A 16,478-nucleotide genomic window follows, 5' to 3' on the forward strand; every position below is an offset into this window, starting at 1 on the left:
ATAAGTAATAGCCGATTCACTCGGAAATGAAAACGATTTCCTTTAAGTACCGATTGCCGTTGATTTCGTATGATAAGCGACAGTACGATTTGGTAACGAGTGACAGTCGGCCTTAATATTGTGGCGATGTTTCAGTGATTTCCGACGATTTCCAGTGACTCCTAGTATTAACCCTTTCGTTACCTTGGACGAGATATCTCGCGACCCAATACTGGCCGATCAACGCTTTTGACGATATATCTCGCGATCCGGTAGTAGCGGATTAACACTTTTGACGATAATCTAGCTTTCTAGCACCAATATTTTGACATTCTAGATGAATATATTTTATAACTAATTCTAATCGTATAGCTAAAAGGAAGAAATAAATACAGCTACTACCGGATCGCGAGATATCTCGTCAAAAGCGTTGATCGGCCATTATCGGGTCGCGAGATATCTCGTCAAAAGCGTTGATCGGCTATTACCGGGTCGCGAGATATCTCGTCAAAAGCGTTGATCGACCAGTATCGGGTCGCGAGATATCTCGTCAAAAGCGTTGATCGGCCAGTATTGGGTCGCGAGATATCTCGTCCAAGGTAACGAAAGGGTTAATCGGCCAGTACTGGGTCGCGAGATATCTCGTCCAAGGTAACGAAAGGGTTAAAATCCATGATTTCCTAAGTGAATACCCCGAAGAGAGGCATCGCTTACTCGATGTTAGGGAAAAGACGAACCGATGATAGATCCAATGAAAGGGATGGAAAGGCGCGGAAAGGAAATTAGGACTTTCCATTGAAGCACGCTCGATGCGAGGGCATTAAAAGCGCGCGAAACTTTAATTCATCGGATAATACGGGAGCCACCCCCGTGGAACGAGGTTAAAGGGCGGTTTTATGGCCGAGGTCGGCTGCGCCGTGGCAGGAGGCGAACGCCTGGAAACCCGCCGCAGCAATGAGAGGGAACGGAGGAGGTCGGGAGGAAGCACGGGGAGTTAATGAGTTAAGCTACGGTACCGGCGGACCGCATGGACCGTTTCAGAAATTTCCATGATGTATACCGACAACACGGACCCCCACCCCGTAATATCCCCCAAGATTTATCTGCGTTCGATTATCGATCCTGCGGCCCTCGCGGAAATAAAATCGTAATTACCTGGCGGAAATAATTAATATCGGCTGTACGAGTTTGATATATTAAACGCCGCTTTGGAAATAAATGTGTGACTCCAACTTATTGGTCTCTCTCTGGGATCCGACGTTTGTTCGCTGTTTAGGAGAGTTTGATTAATACCTTTGTCACGGAGTGGGCCAAGAAAAATCGGCGACCCAGGGAGAATTCCGTCGCGCCATAAAGAATTTATTTCTCGCGAGGGGCTGGCGTGTTTTCTTTCGATCGCGCAGGAAATGTGTGAACGCTTGATTAGGTTCCAATCAGGCGGTGATAAGGGTGGCGTAACAGTGAAGGCGACAAATAATCCCAATCGAAGCCTGATATTTTTCCGGCCTCCGTCGGGATCCTCTGGAGTGGATAAAAGTGCCAATTTGAAATCGCATTTTCACCTTCGTAATAAAAAATACAGGGAATTATTTCGTTATCGCGTCTTATTATGGATAAGGCAACTGTTGTTCGAGTGTTCTCAAATTTTGCCATTTTTTTTCCGCATTAAGAACCTTATGAGAGTTTCATGGGTGAAGAATTGCCCGAGATATTGAAGTATGTGGAGATGAAGTGCCTAGTTATCCGTCGATAACTGGTAATCATGGTTAACGAGGAAAAGTTTCGGAGGTGTGAAGGAAAAGTAATAAAATGAAGTGCAAGGAGCGTGGGAGAGTTAGGACCGAATTTTCGACGACCAAGTAAACGAGTACATTAAAGTGCACTAAAGTGCATTAAAGTATGCGTGACTGCATCCAGAAGGGTTAAGTCGATCTTTATACGTCGGTTCGGTCACACCGCGATGTCGCATTATTAGTCAAGCGTGGGTACACAAAGAGAAGTACAAAGTGAACCAATTGTTGCACTTTATATTCAACCGAGAGGATACACTTATTAACGAAGATGAACATTGTGATGGACGAACATTGTAACGATGATGAGCAAACCACTGAATCGTCCTTCGAAAAATTGACTCGTGACAGCAAGTCGTATAACATGTGGCCCATTATCTCTCATTAAATGTATGGTACCGTAAATGCATGTCTGCTTTCTTCCGATCCTTATAATGCACATCGCGCTCTAAAAATTAACCACGCGGATACAGAAATAACGATGAAATGATTCAAAGGGAGGATCTACGGTCTTTATCCTAAATTAAAAAATTAATTCCTCGGTTGAATCTTGAGAGAAATCGATGAATAGACGCTCAGTGCAAGGGATAGCGGTCCGCCATTGTTACGATTCAATTAATGCGTTCCATCGTTTCCATCCCCCGACCATTTCCGACCGGCTTGCAGAGAGCCGTTACAAACGGGAGCAACCGGAAATCCTGCGGTTCGCGTGTCCTGGTAATGATCTTATCAGCGCCAACGCGCGACCATCGCAAGATTAATAACGCGCGATCCTCGGATCTCCTCCTACAAGGCAGACAAATGCAAGACAATGAAGATTAATGTTGCCTCTTGCTCTCTTGCTCCGCGCGTATCGCTTTCGTCCCTCTCACTCTGTTTGCTCGGGATCCGTTCGGCATTTCCGTCGGTGTGGCATCTCCGAGGATCCTCTCTGCACCTTGATAACCTTCTCCTGGATGACTCCCTCCTCGGCTTTGCACTTGGCCGATTACAGCCGAGCGAGTTCCCTCCACCGTTGAGCCACGCTCCCAAGCAAATCGGCTTTCGATGAGCACGTTGTCTCGAGCACTCGAGACGGGAATCGGCCATTATTTCTCCCGGGTACTTGGAGCACGTCGTCGGAAATGCCTGCCGCCTCTAGGAAAGAAATAGCCAAGCAATAACCGAGACCTTCCGAGGCCTCGTTACCTCTGCCACGGATTATGCGAGCACTGTTCCCCAAGTGTACATGTACCGATAAAATGAACGCATCGATTAACGGTGTCGATCGGATGTACCTCGTGGTGGCGAGATTGATCAGCGCCGTTCTAACCTGGACTTCTCATTTTGTTGCAGATCAGCAGCAGGCGGGACATGGATGTGAGCTTTACGAACGTGTTGGAGGGGGCTCGCCAGTACTTCCAGGGACTGCCCGCGCCAAGCACGGCCGGAGGAACCGTATCGACGGATAACCTCGCGACATCCACGTCGGCGTTGTCGTACGACCATGGCAGCGAGGTGCCAACGGCGGCGACCCCGACGGTGCCCACGAGTTCCTGCCAGGAGTCCGGGTCCCGGTACCCCGACACCAGGTCGGAGGAGAACGGCCCGTCCGTGGCGCCCTACTGGAACCCACCCGGGCCGTCCGAGCTGCGGCCGATCGAGCCGTACCCGCCCCAGCCGACGAGGGTGGAAGTGCCAGACACGAGGCCGGCGGACAGCGGATCCGCCCTGGCGGATCAGCCTCCGACTCTGGCCCCCGCCGTGAGTCTGACGGAGATGCAGCCCTCGACCCAGCAGCACTCCATCGGGTCCAAGCAACCGAACGAGAGGAACTCGCCGTCGCCGCAGCTGCACCAGATGCAGCCCGCCAAATCACGTTCCCCAGCCCCGGTGTATCAGCAGCTTAACAGCGTGCAGCGGACCCCCTTCTCGTCGGCGGACATGTTGGTAGGTCCCCAGGCCACCTTCCAGGTCGCCGAGAGGCCCGCGCCCATGGTCGCTCAGAGGACCCAGTACTACCCCAGGTACCATCATCCGGACATCACGAAGAGTGCCCCGGCGCCGCTGAGCCAGAACTCCGTGTACCAGTCGACGACCGGGGCCAGCACCACTTCCGTTCAGCAGCAATCAGCCACCAGGCCCAGTCCGGTGGAACAGGTCACGAGCGTGGGCTCGTCGTCGGCCTCTTCGTCCTCGTCGTCGTCGTCGCAGGGGCATCCTCAGCAGGCAGAGCAGCGCGTGCCCGCGCCCTACCCCTCGCAGATGGCCTCCTCCTACGCACCGCAGTCGCAGAATCACAACGTCGGTGGTTACCGGGCGTCCAGTTTCGGCCAGCAGCCGCAGAGCCACTCGCAGGTCGTGGCGTCGAATTCGCACGGCGGGACGGCAACCGTCGTGCATTCCACCGGCGCATCGGCCGCGGGCCACACGGCCGCCGTGGCGCACTCCTCGCCTTCGCCGGCCAATCCTTGCAGTCCGCATCACGGCGGCACCAGTCACATTCCGTCGCCGCACAATCTTCCGCCGCACATTCCGTCACCGCACCTGCCGCACGCACCGTCGCCCCAGAATCCCGGCCGGGTCGGCGCCTCCCCGCACCTCCACGTCAATCCTGGACCGCCCTATCCTCAGCGCATGTCGGTCGTCGGTCACAATTCCCACGGGCCCGGCTCCCAGCAGATGCCACCACCTTCGTCCACCTACCACACGCCCTCGCCGCACGACCAGGGCCATCACCCGCCCTCGCCCCATCGACACTCGCCCCACGTGTCGTCTCTTCACAATCCACACGCCTCTCCGCATCACACCCCCTCTCCACACCACACCCCCTCGCCACACAACACCTTCCAGCCACACTCCCCAACGTACCCACCTCCGCCACCTCCTCCACCCGTGTCCAGGTCCACCCCGCACTCTTATATGCCCACGACATCGCAGCACTACCAGAGTGGTACCACCTATCCTAGTCCTTATCCACCACAGTCGTACCATTCCTTCCAGAAGAACCCCGTGAGGGGGAACTACTACTCCCAGTCCAGCAGATCTCAGCCGTACACCCAACTCGCGCCAGCGACCTCCCAAATGCCGCCAAGTCCTGCGGTCAACAGCAATTCGTACATGAATCAATCCAAAACGATGCCCTACAACGGGGCGGACCCGAAGAAGAGCAACCCTGCGGAGTCTATCTCCTCTTACGGGACGTACCCCTCGCCCGTTTCCGCGCAGAGGAACGCCAACACCCACAATTTGCCGCCCATCGCTGCGCTGTCGTCTTACCATTCCAACAGGAGCTCCAGAGAGCCGTTGACCAAGGCGCAGTCGATGCAGCGACATCGCACCCACGCCTCGGGGGCCGGCAAAGCGTCCTCGGTGATGTCCTCGCAGGTTCAGCAGCGGCTCTCGGAGTACCCCGTGGCCCCCGTCGTCGACCACGCGGTGCCCATCAACGGCAGAACCACTATCGTTCCGAACTCTGCCTATGGTAGGTTCTCCAGCCAGGGGTACCCACAGTACGCCACCACGATCGCTCCCAGCCATCATGGCAGCAATTCCGCAAACATCACGGTAACCTGCATAGGGACGTCCCGAACGTCCGTGCAACCTGTGGCCACGCCGGTTCACGCATATCCGTCATCCAATCCTGCGAACAGGCCGGCGGCGCCTTATCCCAATTTGCACCCTGATAACTATGGGTACAAAGAGTATAGTTACACCGGCTCGTCGACCAGTCAGTCGGTGCCCACGGGGACCGTGACGATGTCCACGTCCGCGCAGACAAACGGAGGAATGCCCGGCAGGAAGCGCGAGTCGCCTCTGGACCTTTCGGTCAAGACCGTGAAGACTCCTGCCGACTCCACCGCCCAAGACGACCTCGACGCCACGGCCGGCACCGAGAAACACGTCACGAGCACTAATGTATCCTCTAGGAGTAACGGCAGGACGATGCTGCCGCCCGTTCAACCTCCACCTGGAGCACCTTACCCAACAATGGACGCTCGCACCGCCGACGGTAACAGAGGGCCTGGGTGCATTCGCGTGTCCACGCCGCAGACCGTGTGCGCTCCGAAGGTGGACTTTTTGCCGGATTTCAATTCAACGCCTCTTCATCATCCCGGCCAGCCGTCGAGCCACGAAAACCTCAGGAGAAGCGTCTCTCAGCAACTCTACGCCCCGGGACCGCATGTCAGTCCCGCGGCGACCGCACCGCTACCGCACATGTCCACCTTCAAGAAGAGCTCACTGCCCACGGTGCCCGTTTACGATAAAAATACCCCTTACCATCCAAATAACGCCGCCAGGTCTTCGAGGTATCCCACGGCGGACGCTGCCAGGACGTCCCTGCCGATGCAAGACTACCCGTCCGACCCGTCGAAGTATTACCTTGACAGGAGCAGGTTCCCCCAGCCTCAGCCGAGAGATCGAGCTCCGTCCAAGCGGGTTGGGGAGACCGCGTATGGCGGACCCTCCAAGCAACCGCGACTGGACACCTGGAGGATGATCATTGATCAACAAATCGAACAGAGGATCTCGGCCGCGCGCGCCATTCGCGAGCAACAGCAGAGGCAGGAGATGAACCTACCCGGGGCTTTGGCTAATGGAACCGTTGGGGTCCCTCCTGTTTACGAACAGAAGCAGCCGGACAATTCCTACCCCACGGAGTCCCAGCGATATCAACCTTACTGTGATAAGAGGAGCTATCCGGACGCCAAGATGGCGCGGAGCTCTCCTTCCTATTCTCATCCATCGTCGAAGGCACCCGGTGTCCAGGTCATTGGTCAACCTTCTGCCAGCCAGGCGTCTTATCAGGGCTATAGACAGAACCAGAGGGTACCGGCCGTCCAACCCGTGGATCAGCCTATCAACACGGGCGCCGATAAGAGGGTCCTCAGCCTCCTGAGGAACAGTCTCGAGAACAAGCAGCAACGCGAGGAGCAGCTCAACAGTCAACAGCCGATACTCGTTAATCACAGCCAGCAGAGCTTCCAGAACAAGGTAAGCATTGGATATCGATTTATATTTTATTTATATATAATTAATTAGGTGTGAATATTTATATATAGATACGTAGGTAGTCACTAAGGAATTTTTTTAATTCAACCCCTAAGGGGGTGAAAGGAGTAAAATGCGAGTTTACAAATTTCTTAATATCTCTGAAGCTCGCTGAAATATTGACTTGGTTTTGAAGTTCCCAGCGTATCCATTGGATGGCAAGTTATCATGGAGCTTCTCTTACGAGTGAAGTTGTGATCTTTGTCAATAAGTTGCACTTAGCCACGATGGGGGATGCTAGTTATTGTATAAGTGACGCAAAAGTCTTGGAAATTGGGTAGAGAAAATACTATACTGCTTGGTATGTTCTTTAAGGTGGTCGCCCCTGTCGAGCCCAAGACGAACATTGGCAGACACAACCTGTCACCGTTTACGGCAGCGAGTCTGCTGGAACGTAATAGCAACACACCTCCTCATTACAAGTTTCACATGCCAAGAGCCGTAGATTCCATCACCCAAGAAGCACCGAGGAGCTTGTACGCCTCTAAAGTAAATTCGTCGGCTACGTTACCTGGCAAGGAAACGCTGCTCGGTCCTCGTGGTGCCGAAAATCAAATACACCGGGACAAGGATGATGGACTTGCCGCCATATTGGCGGCGAAGATAAGGACGAAAGCTGAGCTTAAGCAGGTTCGATATCATTGAAAGTTCTATGAAAACAGGACATATAGCCGAGATTAAGGGTCAAACGCAATTTTCATGTAATATGTAATCTTTTCATACGAAATTTGCAGGTGGGAACGGGTCAGTTTATCGCGAAACCTATGTCAGTTCCGTCCCAAGATTCCTCCGTAACACCTAAAGGTAACATTGCCTTAATAAATTTTGCATTGGATTAAAACAGAAGCTTCCGGTTGTTTTCGCGTAAAATCCGCGTCCTCTGGTAGCTTCTAAATCTCGTTTTCGAGGTTGGACTGAGATTGGAAATGACGTGAGTTTTTTTTTTAGATCACGAGATCGTTGCCTCGACTTCCACGTCTCAATCCGGATCGTCAGCGGGGAGTCCCCCGAAACTGACGAGAGAAAAGACCGCGTGTTTGCCTCCCAGGAGACGTTTGTTCTCCAGAACGGACGAAGAAAACATGCCGGTTGCGGCAACGATTCCGGTTCCGGTCCCGGTCGCTGCGGTACCGTCGACGGTACCGCCTCGAGCCAGTGGCTTTAGAAGTTCCTCGGAAACCTCGGTCTTCGACTTTCGGGAAAGCGATTCCGAGGGCGAAATGCCGGTCTTGGAGAGGCAGACTTTGGAGGAGATGAGGAGGGACCGGAAGCAGCTGTCGAAGGTTCAGCCACCGGTATCGCTTAACGACGCGATGTGCATCGGAATGGCATCCTCGTTGGACCTCGTAAAGATAGAGCTTAAGGTAAGTTTGAGGAGATCGTAATCTCGAGCCTGTAACCTCGTATCCTAGAGTTCATCGCAAATACAGGGCCGTGTTTTATTGTTCACCAGGAAAACGATAAAGTTACCGCGCTGGACCCCCTTTGGGCGACAACTTGTGATAAGTTCATGGAACAGTTACGAAGCGGCGACGCGATGAAGAAGCGTGGTCGTCGGAAAAAGGGTGACACCACCGTGCCATCAAAAACGGAGCCCGATAGCGAACCGAACAAAGACTCCGACGTCACGCAGTTACCAGAAATCAAACCAGAGGACATCAAGCAGGAGGTCCAAGATGCCGAGCCGTCCGTGGAAAAGGAGGAGCCGGTCGTTAAGGAAGATAAGCAAGTTGAAACCGCGGTCAAGGTGGAGGTTAAACCCGAATCAAAGGAAAAGGTAGAGGTCAAGGAAGAGACAATGGACAAGAACTCGGGAGATGATTCCGACGAATTGCCGCTGATTCATCGGACCCAGAAAATGAAAACGAAAAAGGAGGAGAGCGATGGCGAAGACGAAATCATATGCAGGAAACGAAGAGTCCGTAGAGGTAGTAGGATTAAGTTAGAATCTTCCAGTGGTAGCGAAAGCTCCAGCGAAGAGAGCGACGCTAGCACTGAATTCGGCAACTGTTCCTCGGTTGCCGATAGACTTCGAGCTAGGAAGAGATCGGCTGCAAATGCGGAAAATGAACGAATGAAATTACGCTCGAGGGATACCACTCCGCAGAAAGGTAAACGCGACAAGGAACTGAAATCTTCGTCGTCCAAATGTGGTGCTTCGCAAAAGTCGAAGCCCAAGCCGTTGTTCGGAGATGGTAGCGACTTCCGGCCTGGCTGGGAGGAAGAAGTATACGTATATAAGAAATCCCTAAGAATGCCAACGAGACTAATTACGGTATCGAAACCTTCGAGGTTTCACCGACTGTCGACCTCTCTACCGGATCTTGATCCCGGATCTCCAGCTTTGTCCATCTCCATGGACAGTTCCGACGTTTGTCTAACCAGGAAGAGAGTGATCGACAGCGATTTAGATTCTAACAGTAGTTTTAGTATAGCTGGTATCGGCAGCAAGGTCGACGACGAGGAAGCTACTTCGTCCACCACCATATCCTGTCCACCAAAAACTACCGGTAGACGCTCCGAAAGTAATTCCATAGTCGATCTCTTGGTGCAGAAAGTCGGTACCAGTAAAAGGGATCAAAAGAAGAAGCAAGCAAAAGATAAACTGGAAAAGGGTACGAAGACGTTACCTAGAGGTAGTAACGAGCCGGAACTACTGCCTACCCCGAGCCTTACGCCACTTTTGTGCAATGAAACCTCACCGAAAACAAAAGGCAAGACTCCCGTTAAGAACAACAAGTCGCCCAAACCTATCAACGTCACCGACTCCTATCTTCTTGGCTACTTCCGCAAAGAAACGGTGAACAACTTCCGAGACACTTTTAAGAATAATCACGCTTTGCCCAATGAGTTCTCCACGTTTATATTGAAAAGTAGGACGAGGACGGAGACCAGGGTCCTGAAGAAGCAAGCAACTATAAGGGAAGTTTTTGGGGAAGATAGACCAGCCTCGGCACCACCCATTGCCACTCGGGGAGATACCTCGCAGGATGACGATTCGCAAAATGATGCGCCGGATCGCATTTTAGGGAGACCAAGGACCCTGAAGCAGAAGGTCGTATCCAGATTATGGAACGCCGGTATGCTGCGGAGCCACAAAGCCATTGTTAACTCGAAGCGGCATTTGTTGATTTCAAAGAGGCGGAAGGACCTTTTGAAATCCCTGGCAGAGAAAAAACTCGAGAACCTGAAAAACGAGGCTGAAGAGGAGGAAGAGGAGGAGGACGACGAGGAAGAGGAGGAAGAAGAAGATACCTCGATGACGAGAGACGATGCAAATGACGCTCACGAGGCAGAGAATAATGAGCCCGAGGCTGATAACGCTGACGAGACGGAAGTTCCTAGTAAAAAGAAGCTGAAGCTGAGAACTGGACGACGGAAATTCCGTTCCGGGTTTGATTATATCAGGAAGAAGAAGAAACCTCTGAAGAAGGACGAAGTTCCTCCGAAGGAAAGAAAAAGGGTATGTATAGAACGTCATTTAGAATTATGAGATGAATTGATGTGGGATATTTTGGCGTACCGTAATTTTACTGTTCCATTTTTATATCGTGCAGGTTATAACTAGACCGAGCCCAGAAAGCGTGGCAGATATTCAGTCTGAAATCAGAACGTGGGTCATTAAAAAAGGAGTTGGAGAGACGATTTTACATCGAGCTGCTAGACTTGGATATACGGTAAGAAAATAGTCCTTGTTAAATGTGAAATTGGAGATATTCATGATACGAAGAGAGAATGACTCACGATTACTTTATTATTTAATAATAGGACGTAACCGCCTATTGCCTGGAAAAGCTGAACAGTGCACCAAGTCCTAAAGATAATGCGGGGTATACTCCTCTTCATGAAGCGTGTTCCCGAGGCCACCTTGAAATCGCAAGGCTCTTATTAGCTTACGGAGCGAACGCAAGTGAAAGTGCTAATGGTGGTATAAGGTAAATGTAGACCCAGTACTTGGTGCGAGACTCGACCGAACTTCTTGATAGTTTTCACTATTACAATCATTCACAGTCCAGTAGAAAAGAACTAAAATTCTTTTCTGTGTTCTTTGTAGGCCACTTCACGAAGCTGCGGAAAACGGTGCTACCGAACTCGTTCGACTACTGCTCTCTTATGGTGCTGATCCACTATTGGCAACATACTCTGGACAAACCCCATTGATGTTAGCAGTGGACACTGACGCATACTCGATACTTGAACAGCATCTAGACGATGTACAAGGACGTACCAACACACCTTGGAACTTCGGTGGTCCAGCATCGATTTTTGGTGAGAAACTTTCGTATTCTGTATAAAAGATGGAAATAATGATGTTCTAGCTTAATTAAATGATCTTTCTCTGGCAGACCCTGAGGAGACGGGTTACAATCCATTAGAGGATCCACCAATGGAGACTCCTGAGCCTCAGGTCGACGAGATCGAAATGGAAGTCAGCGACATCAGCCTCCCAGCCCTCTTTTCATTGACCAACGATCCTGATAAATGGGTGCTTTTGCAAGATTTAATGGCAGCATTACGCGTCAAGAGTCGCGACGCTCTGTTACGACAGATCAATCCGAAAGCTTCTTCGGGACCACCAGCGATAGCTCATCGAGACGTAATGAGAGAGCTGAAGCTTCCAGACTTCCTGGAGCAGTCCCGATGTTGTCACCTGCTGAGCGGTGGTGAGAGAATCAACGTTCGCGGTTCGAAAGTAACTCTAATCAAATACAGCGAGAAGGTGAGATCATTGTTGAATGTCGAGCGCGTGCTCATCACCTTGAGGTGACAAGAACCATCGCTTGGGGGATCTTCCCCAAGGTCCAACCCGTCGACGTCGATCCTTATTAAGGAATCCACGAAGAAAATCGATGTAAAGAACGCGGTGCTGCAGAAAGTCGATGAAAAGACTGGATTGCTGAAGAAGGAAAAATTAGTCAAGAAGCGTCAGGGTAATCGCAACTCGACTGACTGAATCCTGATAGACAATTTACTTATGTCCGAAGTAATGGAACTGCGTTGCAATTCAGATACCCGATGTCAAGGGATTCTGGATTCTCAGCTTCCAGTGGATGAGGCTCGAATTAAATTCAAAGTTCTTTCGGTCTCGCATGAAAGCGAGCGAATAGAGTAAATTAACGGAAACAGAACTAAAGGAAGAACATTTATGCGATGGATCCTTAGAATTTTATAAGGAAAGTGAAGTTGCTAATGTTTCCGAGTTGTCTGCAGATTGATGAACAAGTTTCGCTTAAAGATAGGATTAGACAGACACATATTAGACAGAGCAAGTAAAGAAAAGTGTTGAAGATGAGGAAGGTTAAGATTCGACAGGGTAATTGTAATCCGCCAGGCTTCATGGTTAATAAGTGCGGACTTAGGCCAAAGCAAGAGAGACGAAGAGTTCTCATTAAGATGTTGTATCGATACTCGCGATACGTATGCAATTCAAATCTTCATATATTTACTCGACTATACAAGAATAAAGTGAAGTCTGCTAAATCTCGAGCACTTCATAAATCCGAAGTGGGACAAGATATTGCTTCAACTTAATGTCGACCTCTCTTCAACTGGATATCGATCACGCTCAAGAATTAGTCAAAAGAAGAATACGACTTGACACATCGTTTCATTGTGTTAGGTTGTTCTTGTTCAGTGGAACTCTCTAACGGAAGCTCATTTAATGGAATCCCAACTATAGTCCTAGTCCTAAAGAAATAGAACTGTGTTAAATGTTCTGGTACTCGAGAAGAGCATTTTGGCACGAGATGACCTGGATTAATCCAATCCCACATATAGTACACAGACACACTGACACATACCTATCGTTTACTAAAATGACTATCAAATTCTAACGTATCGTTATGGATTTCAATATTTTTAAAGACTCGCTAACAAGCTAGTGATCAAGAGGTGGCTTCTGATTGACTTCGACAATGTCTTGAACGATCTACGGATAGCCTAGAACAATTTTTGCGATCTCGTGGGAGCTGTTATACCATAATAGATAAACAAAAAAAACGTAAATGGCAGCCTTTTATCGATCCTGCAATGTTTCACCAGGAAGTTAGCTGAACCAGTCAGACGTCAGCCATGATTTCTGAGTGTCTTTAAAAATCTGGCGAATTCAGCTTTGTCATCTTGGCCCCAAGGGCGGAAAAGTATTCTTGTAGCTCCCTGTCTCGGTTCTCAAAGGAACAATGTTGCATTCTGGTGGAGTGCACCTTTAAGACTCTCTTTCAACCTCGTGCGCGCCCAATGTCTGCATCGCACACGAGAGGCATGTTTCGTAAAAACACGAGGCACTAGGTACACAATATTAACGATAAACGTATATTATAAGGACCGTGCAATTCTAATGCAATGAGGGAGGTTCAGAAAGACACGGTTTAGGTTTAACTTGGACAAGAGTGAGAGGACAACAAAGCAGAAATCTGTGACATTATGTAAGAGTATTTATTCGAGATGTATCCATAGGAGGACGATATTTTATTAACATGCCTAGTGGCTGGTTAAATACGGATTTTAATCTTAAACGCTTTTTAGAGGGAAACTGCCGCTACGACAATAGGATGCACGTACATTCGGGGGAGCGAATTTTAGCGAGGTGTCCATGCTCTGTCTTTCATGGGTAGGAGGTCGAGAGGCCGGTCGCTCGATTAGCATGAACTGCGTGAAATTTTTTTTTTTCTTAGACTACTACAAGCGTACATACTTAGGCATACGTTCATGAAAGTACCGTACGTCGCGGTGAACCAAGAGGGTCCCGATAATTCAAGTGACACTCGATCGTGGAGTAGGTTGGCGTGGAGAATAACGATTAATTTTCGACTAGACTTATCCTGATCGACGAGTTAACGGACGAGTCTGATTAAGCTAAAACTTCGCTTTGGTACGCACTTTGTTTTAGAACGTCGCTGCGATATCCGTTGCGATTTGAACAGGCGAAAACGCGACTTCGGCATCGAATCGTTTTGCTACCACGTTACCACTTTTTACTTTAGTTGCCATTTATATTGTTCTTTCTTGTTGCTCGAGACTCTGTAAATTACGTTCGACTTTGCTAGTTTTGTAGGCTTCCTCCGTAGATGCATAATCGCGTTGGCGCTAAGGAGCATTTATTAAGTTGGGAAGTGCAATTCGAAGTGAGTTAGCGAAAAACTCGTTGACGAGTGGGTAACGCAATTGAGGATTTTTCAGGTGAAAAAGTTATATCTCTTAACAAACGTGTGTACGCTTTAGATGTACCTATTCGACTAGATTCGAGATTCTAATTTGAATCTACTAAAACGATAAATCCTTGTTTAAACGCACTGCTATTGAATTGAATTACTAACGTTATGTTAGAACGTTACATTAGAATCGTAAAGGAACTAACGAATATCAAATAAACGAAGATATTGACATTTCTTCCCAAGTCTTTTTACTTGTCGCGTAACGTCCTACTAACACAAAGCTTTGAAATTGAAGGACTACATGTAACGCGTACGTAAGTTAATGAAATTAATTGAAATTCAGTTAAATCGGTTTGAAATATTTCTCAATGATTCGTGTATAAGGTTTTCACCTGGAGTAGTAGTAATCATTTAAGGGCAATATCGATTGAACGATCAAGCAAAATTCTCTGTGCAATAACGTATCCAGCCGACCTAATAATTTAACTTTCTCGTTGATTTCGTTATAATTGGCCGGTGGGGAAGGTCGAGAGACCGAGAGAACACGGCATAGTCGATTAAATGAAATCGAATGAAATGATATATTTGCGAGTCGAAAGTTAGACTGAAACGACAAGTATGAAACCGCGTACTTATTCTTGATACGAGGTCCACAACGTCCACGGTAGATTAAAACAAAATGGGGTCGCAGCGGGATCTCGGAGCGCCTCGTAGAGCTTCTTAAGTTTACGTTCACTACAAAATGTTTCTTTGAGCGCTGTAAACATACTTGTAATCCTTATAATCAGTCTCAGGGAAATCTATGTGTATTCTCGATACCTGTGCGTTACACAAGCTAGGACGAACGATGTACGTTCAGGCACTACTTTAACGGGCCTTCGACCTGACCGACGTACGACTATTTAATATGCACCAATGTATAATAGTTATTCTATAATTCTTCCAAAAGTAACGGCCGATATACTCGTGCCTGGGCGTACCGTCCTTTAACTTTATTTAGTTGCGAGTGGAAACGCGGTGGACGGTACACGGTCTTGTACATATACTATTTTAAATAGAGCACTGAGAACGTGGCTAAGCTCACTCTTCTGATCGTGGGCAATTCCGCGATTCTGTAAAGTAACGAGTGTACGTACTGTATATGTATCGTTGGAGTAAGTAGAGAAACGGTGTAAGTAGATGCGCGATGTTCGTTTGTATCAATGTATTCTTCTGTATGCGAAGGCATACCGGTGTTATGTAGTTTACATTGTAACTCGTCGATTACTAAGTACGCAGCTAGACGCAAACGCGTGTGTACATATTTTCAAACGATTACTACTACGACTATTACTATCCGCTTTTTTATTGTACTATATATACATAATAGTTACTGTATCGATGTACATTTTCTTAGACGTAACGTCCCCCCACCTTGTATTTATATATTCAAGAAACTTCTAAATGTGTTATAATGCTACTGCTTTATGGAGAAAAAAAGAGAAGAAATTATATACGGAAGATGAATAAATAAATATATATATATCTATATATTTTATTTCAGAATTACAAATTTCCGCGAGAACACCGAGGACTTCGGGATAGAATCAATGATTCAAATTAAACTTTCTCTCTGTGATTCCTATGGATCTATTAACCCTTTGCGGACGAATATCGCTTATCAAGCTTATCAAGCAGCTAAAAATAGCTGAATAGCTTTGGTGAGGACTAGGTGAAGTAGGAAAAATAGAGTTCTCGAATAAGTAGGTACTGGTCGGTAACGTTTAAACTGTGCAACAAAGCTGTGCTATTTGGGGATCTGGTTCGGTGCCTGGACGCTAGGTGGCAACAACTCACGAGAGTTACAAAATATGAAACATGGGCATTCTCTACTATTCTTTTCTAATTTTATGGATTTTCAGATTGTTTTGAATTTTCCATCTTAAAACACATGCGTGGAATATGAATTTATACAAATCAGTGCGTTTATTACGTACTTTTGATGAGAGCGCTCCCTTCTCACACTTTCATCTCACGTGGGTTTATTCGCCGAATTACGCATTCGCTATATGAAAGAACGAGATCACTAGCACTTCCGGTCTAGTAATATTTTAAATAAAGGTACATACCTTGTAAACCGAAAATTGTTGAGAGGTAGTGGATTAAATAGGCAAAAAGGCGGGAAGATGGAAAGCCGTCAAAAGTGAAGAAGAGGACTCGAGTCTATCTATATTTTCTAAATATGTATTACATTCATATTTATATGTACAGTCCAACTATTGTTGGAAACCACCGGTCCGCAAATATCTGCGTGAGTGGTTCCACTTAGCTCGTGTTTTTTTGTATGATAGGAGCAGAGATGAGTTGTATCCCTGGGTTGGACCACCGTTGGAGGCAAGTCCGTCAGTCTCCTACATTCTCCATCGAGGGCAGCGCGATCTGCCCATGAGCAATCTTCCAATTCATTTCTGTATGTACAAATACCAGAGATGAGTTGGGAGATTGCTCACGTGCAGGGTCGCGCGATCGCACCGTGTGCTGCCCT

General features: G+C 48.3%; 1 protein-coding gene across 2 annotated transcripts in view; it reads left to right on the plus strand.

Moving 5' to 3' along the window:
- LOC105702214 (serine/arginine repetitive matrix protein 2) overlaps positions 1-15,447 on the plus strand; it is a 259,375-nt gene extending 243,928 nt beyond the window's left edge. For both annotated transcript variants that reach the window (XM_012429597.2, XM_012429596.1), the window contains exons 3-11: positions 3,105-6,743; positions 7,116-7,430; positions 7,535-7,604; positions 7,749-8,164; positions 8,254-10,263; positions 10,358-10,477; positions 10,569-10,735; positions 10,855-11,069; positions 11,147-15,447. In XM_012429597.2, the coding sequence (XP_012285020.1) occupies positions 3,123-6,743; positions 7,116-7,430; positions 7,535-7,604; positions 7,749-8,164; positions 8,254-10,263; positions 10,358-10,477; positions 10,569-10,735; positions 10,855-11,069; positions 11,147-11,568 (7,356 nt within the window). In that variant the 5' untranslated portion in view covers positions 3,105-3,122 and the 3' untranslated portion in view covers positions 11,569-15,447. The remainder of the gene's footprint in view (positions 1-3,104; positions 6,744-7,115; positions 7,431-7,534; positions 7,605-7,748; positions 8,165-8,253; positions 10,264-10,357; positions 10,478-10,568; positions 10,736-10,854; positions 11,070-11,146) is intronic.
- Positions 15,448-16,478: the final 1,031 nt, after the last annotated feature.

Source organism: Orussus abietinus, unplaced genomic scaffold (assembly GCF_000612105.2).
Source record: "Orussus abietinus isolate OABI.00-Male unplaced genomic scaffold, Oabi_2.0 scaffold116, whole genome shotgun sequence".
Classification (NCBI taxonomy): Eukaryota; Metazoa; Arthropoda; class Insecta; order Hymenoptera; family Orussidae; genus Orussus; species Orussus abietinus.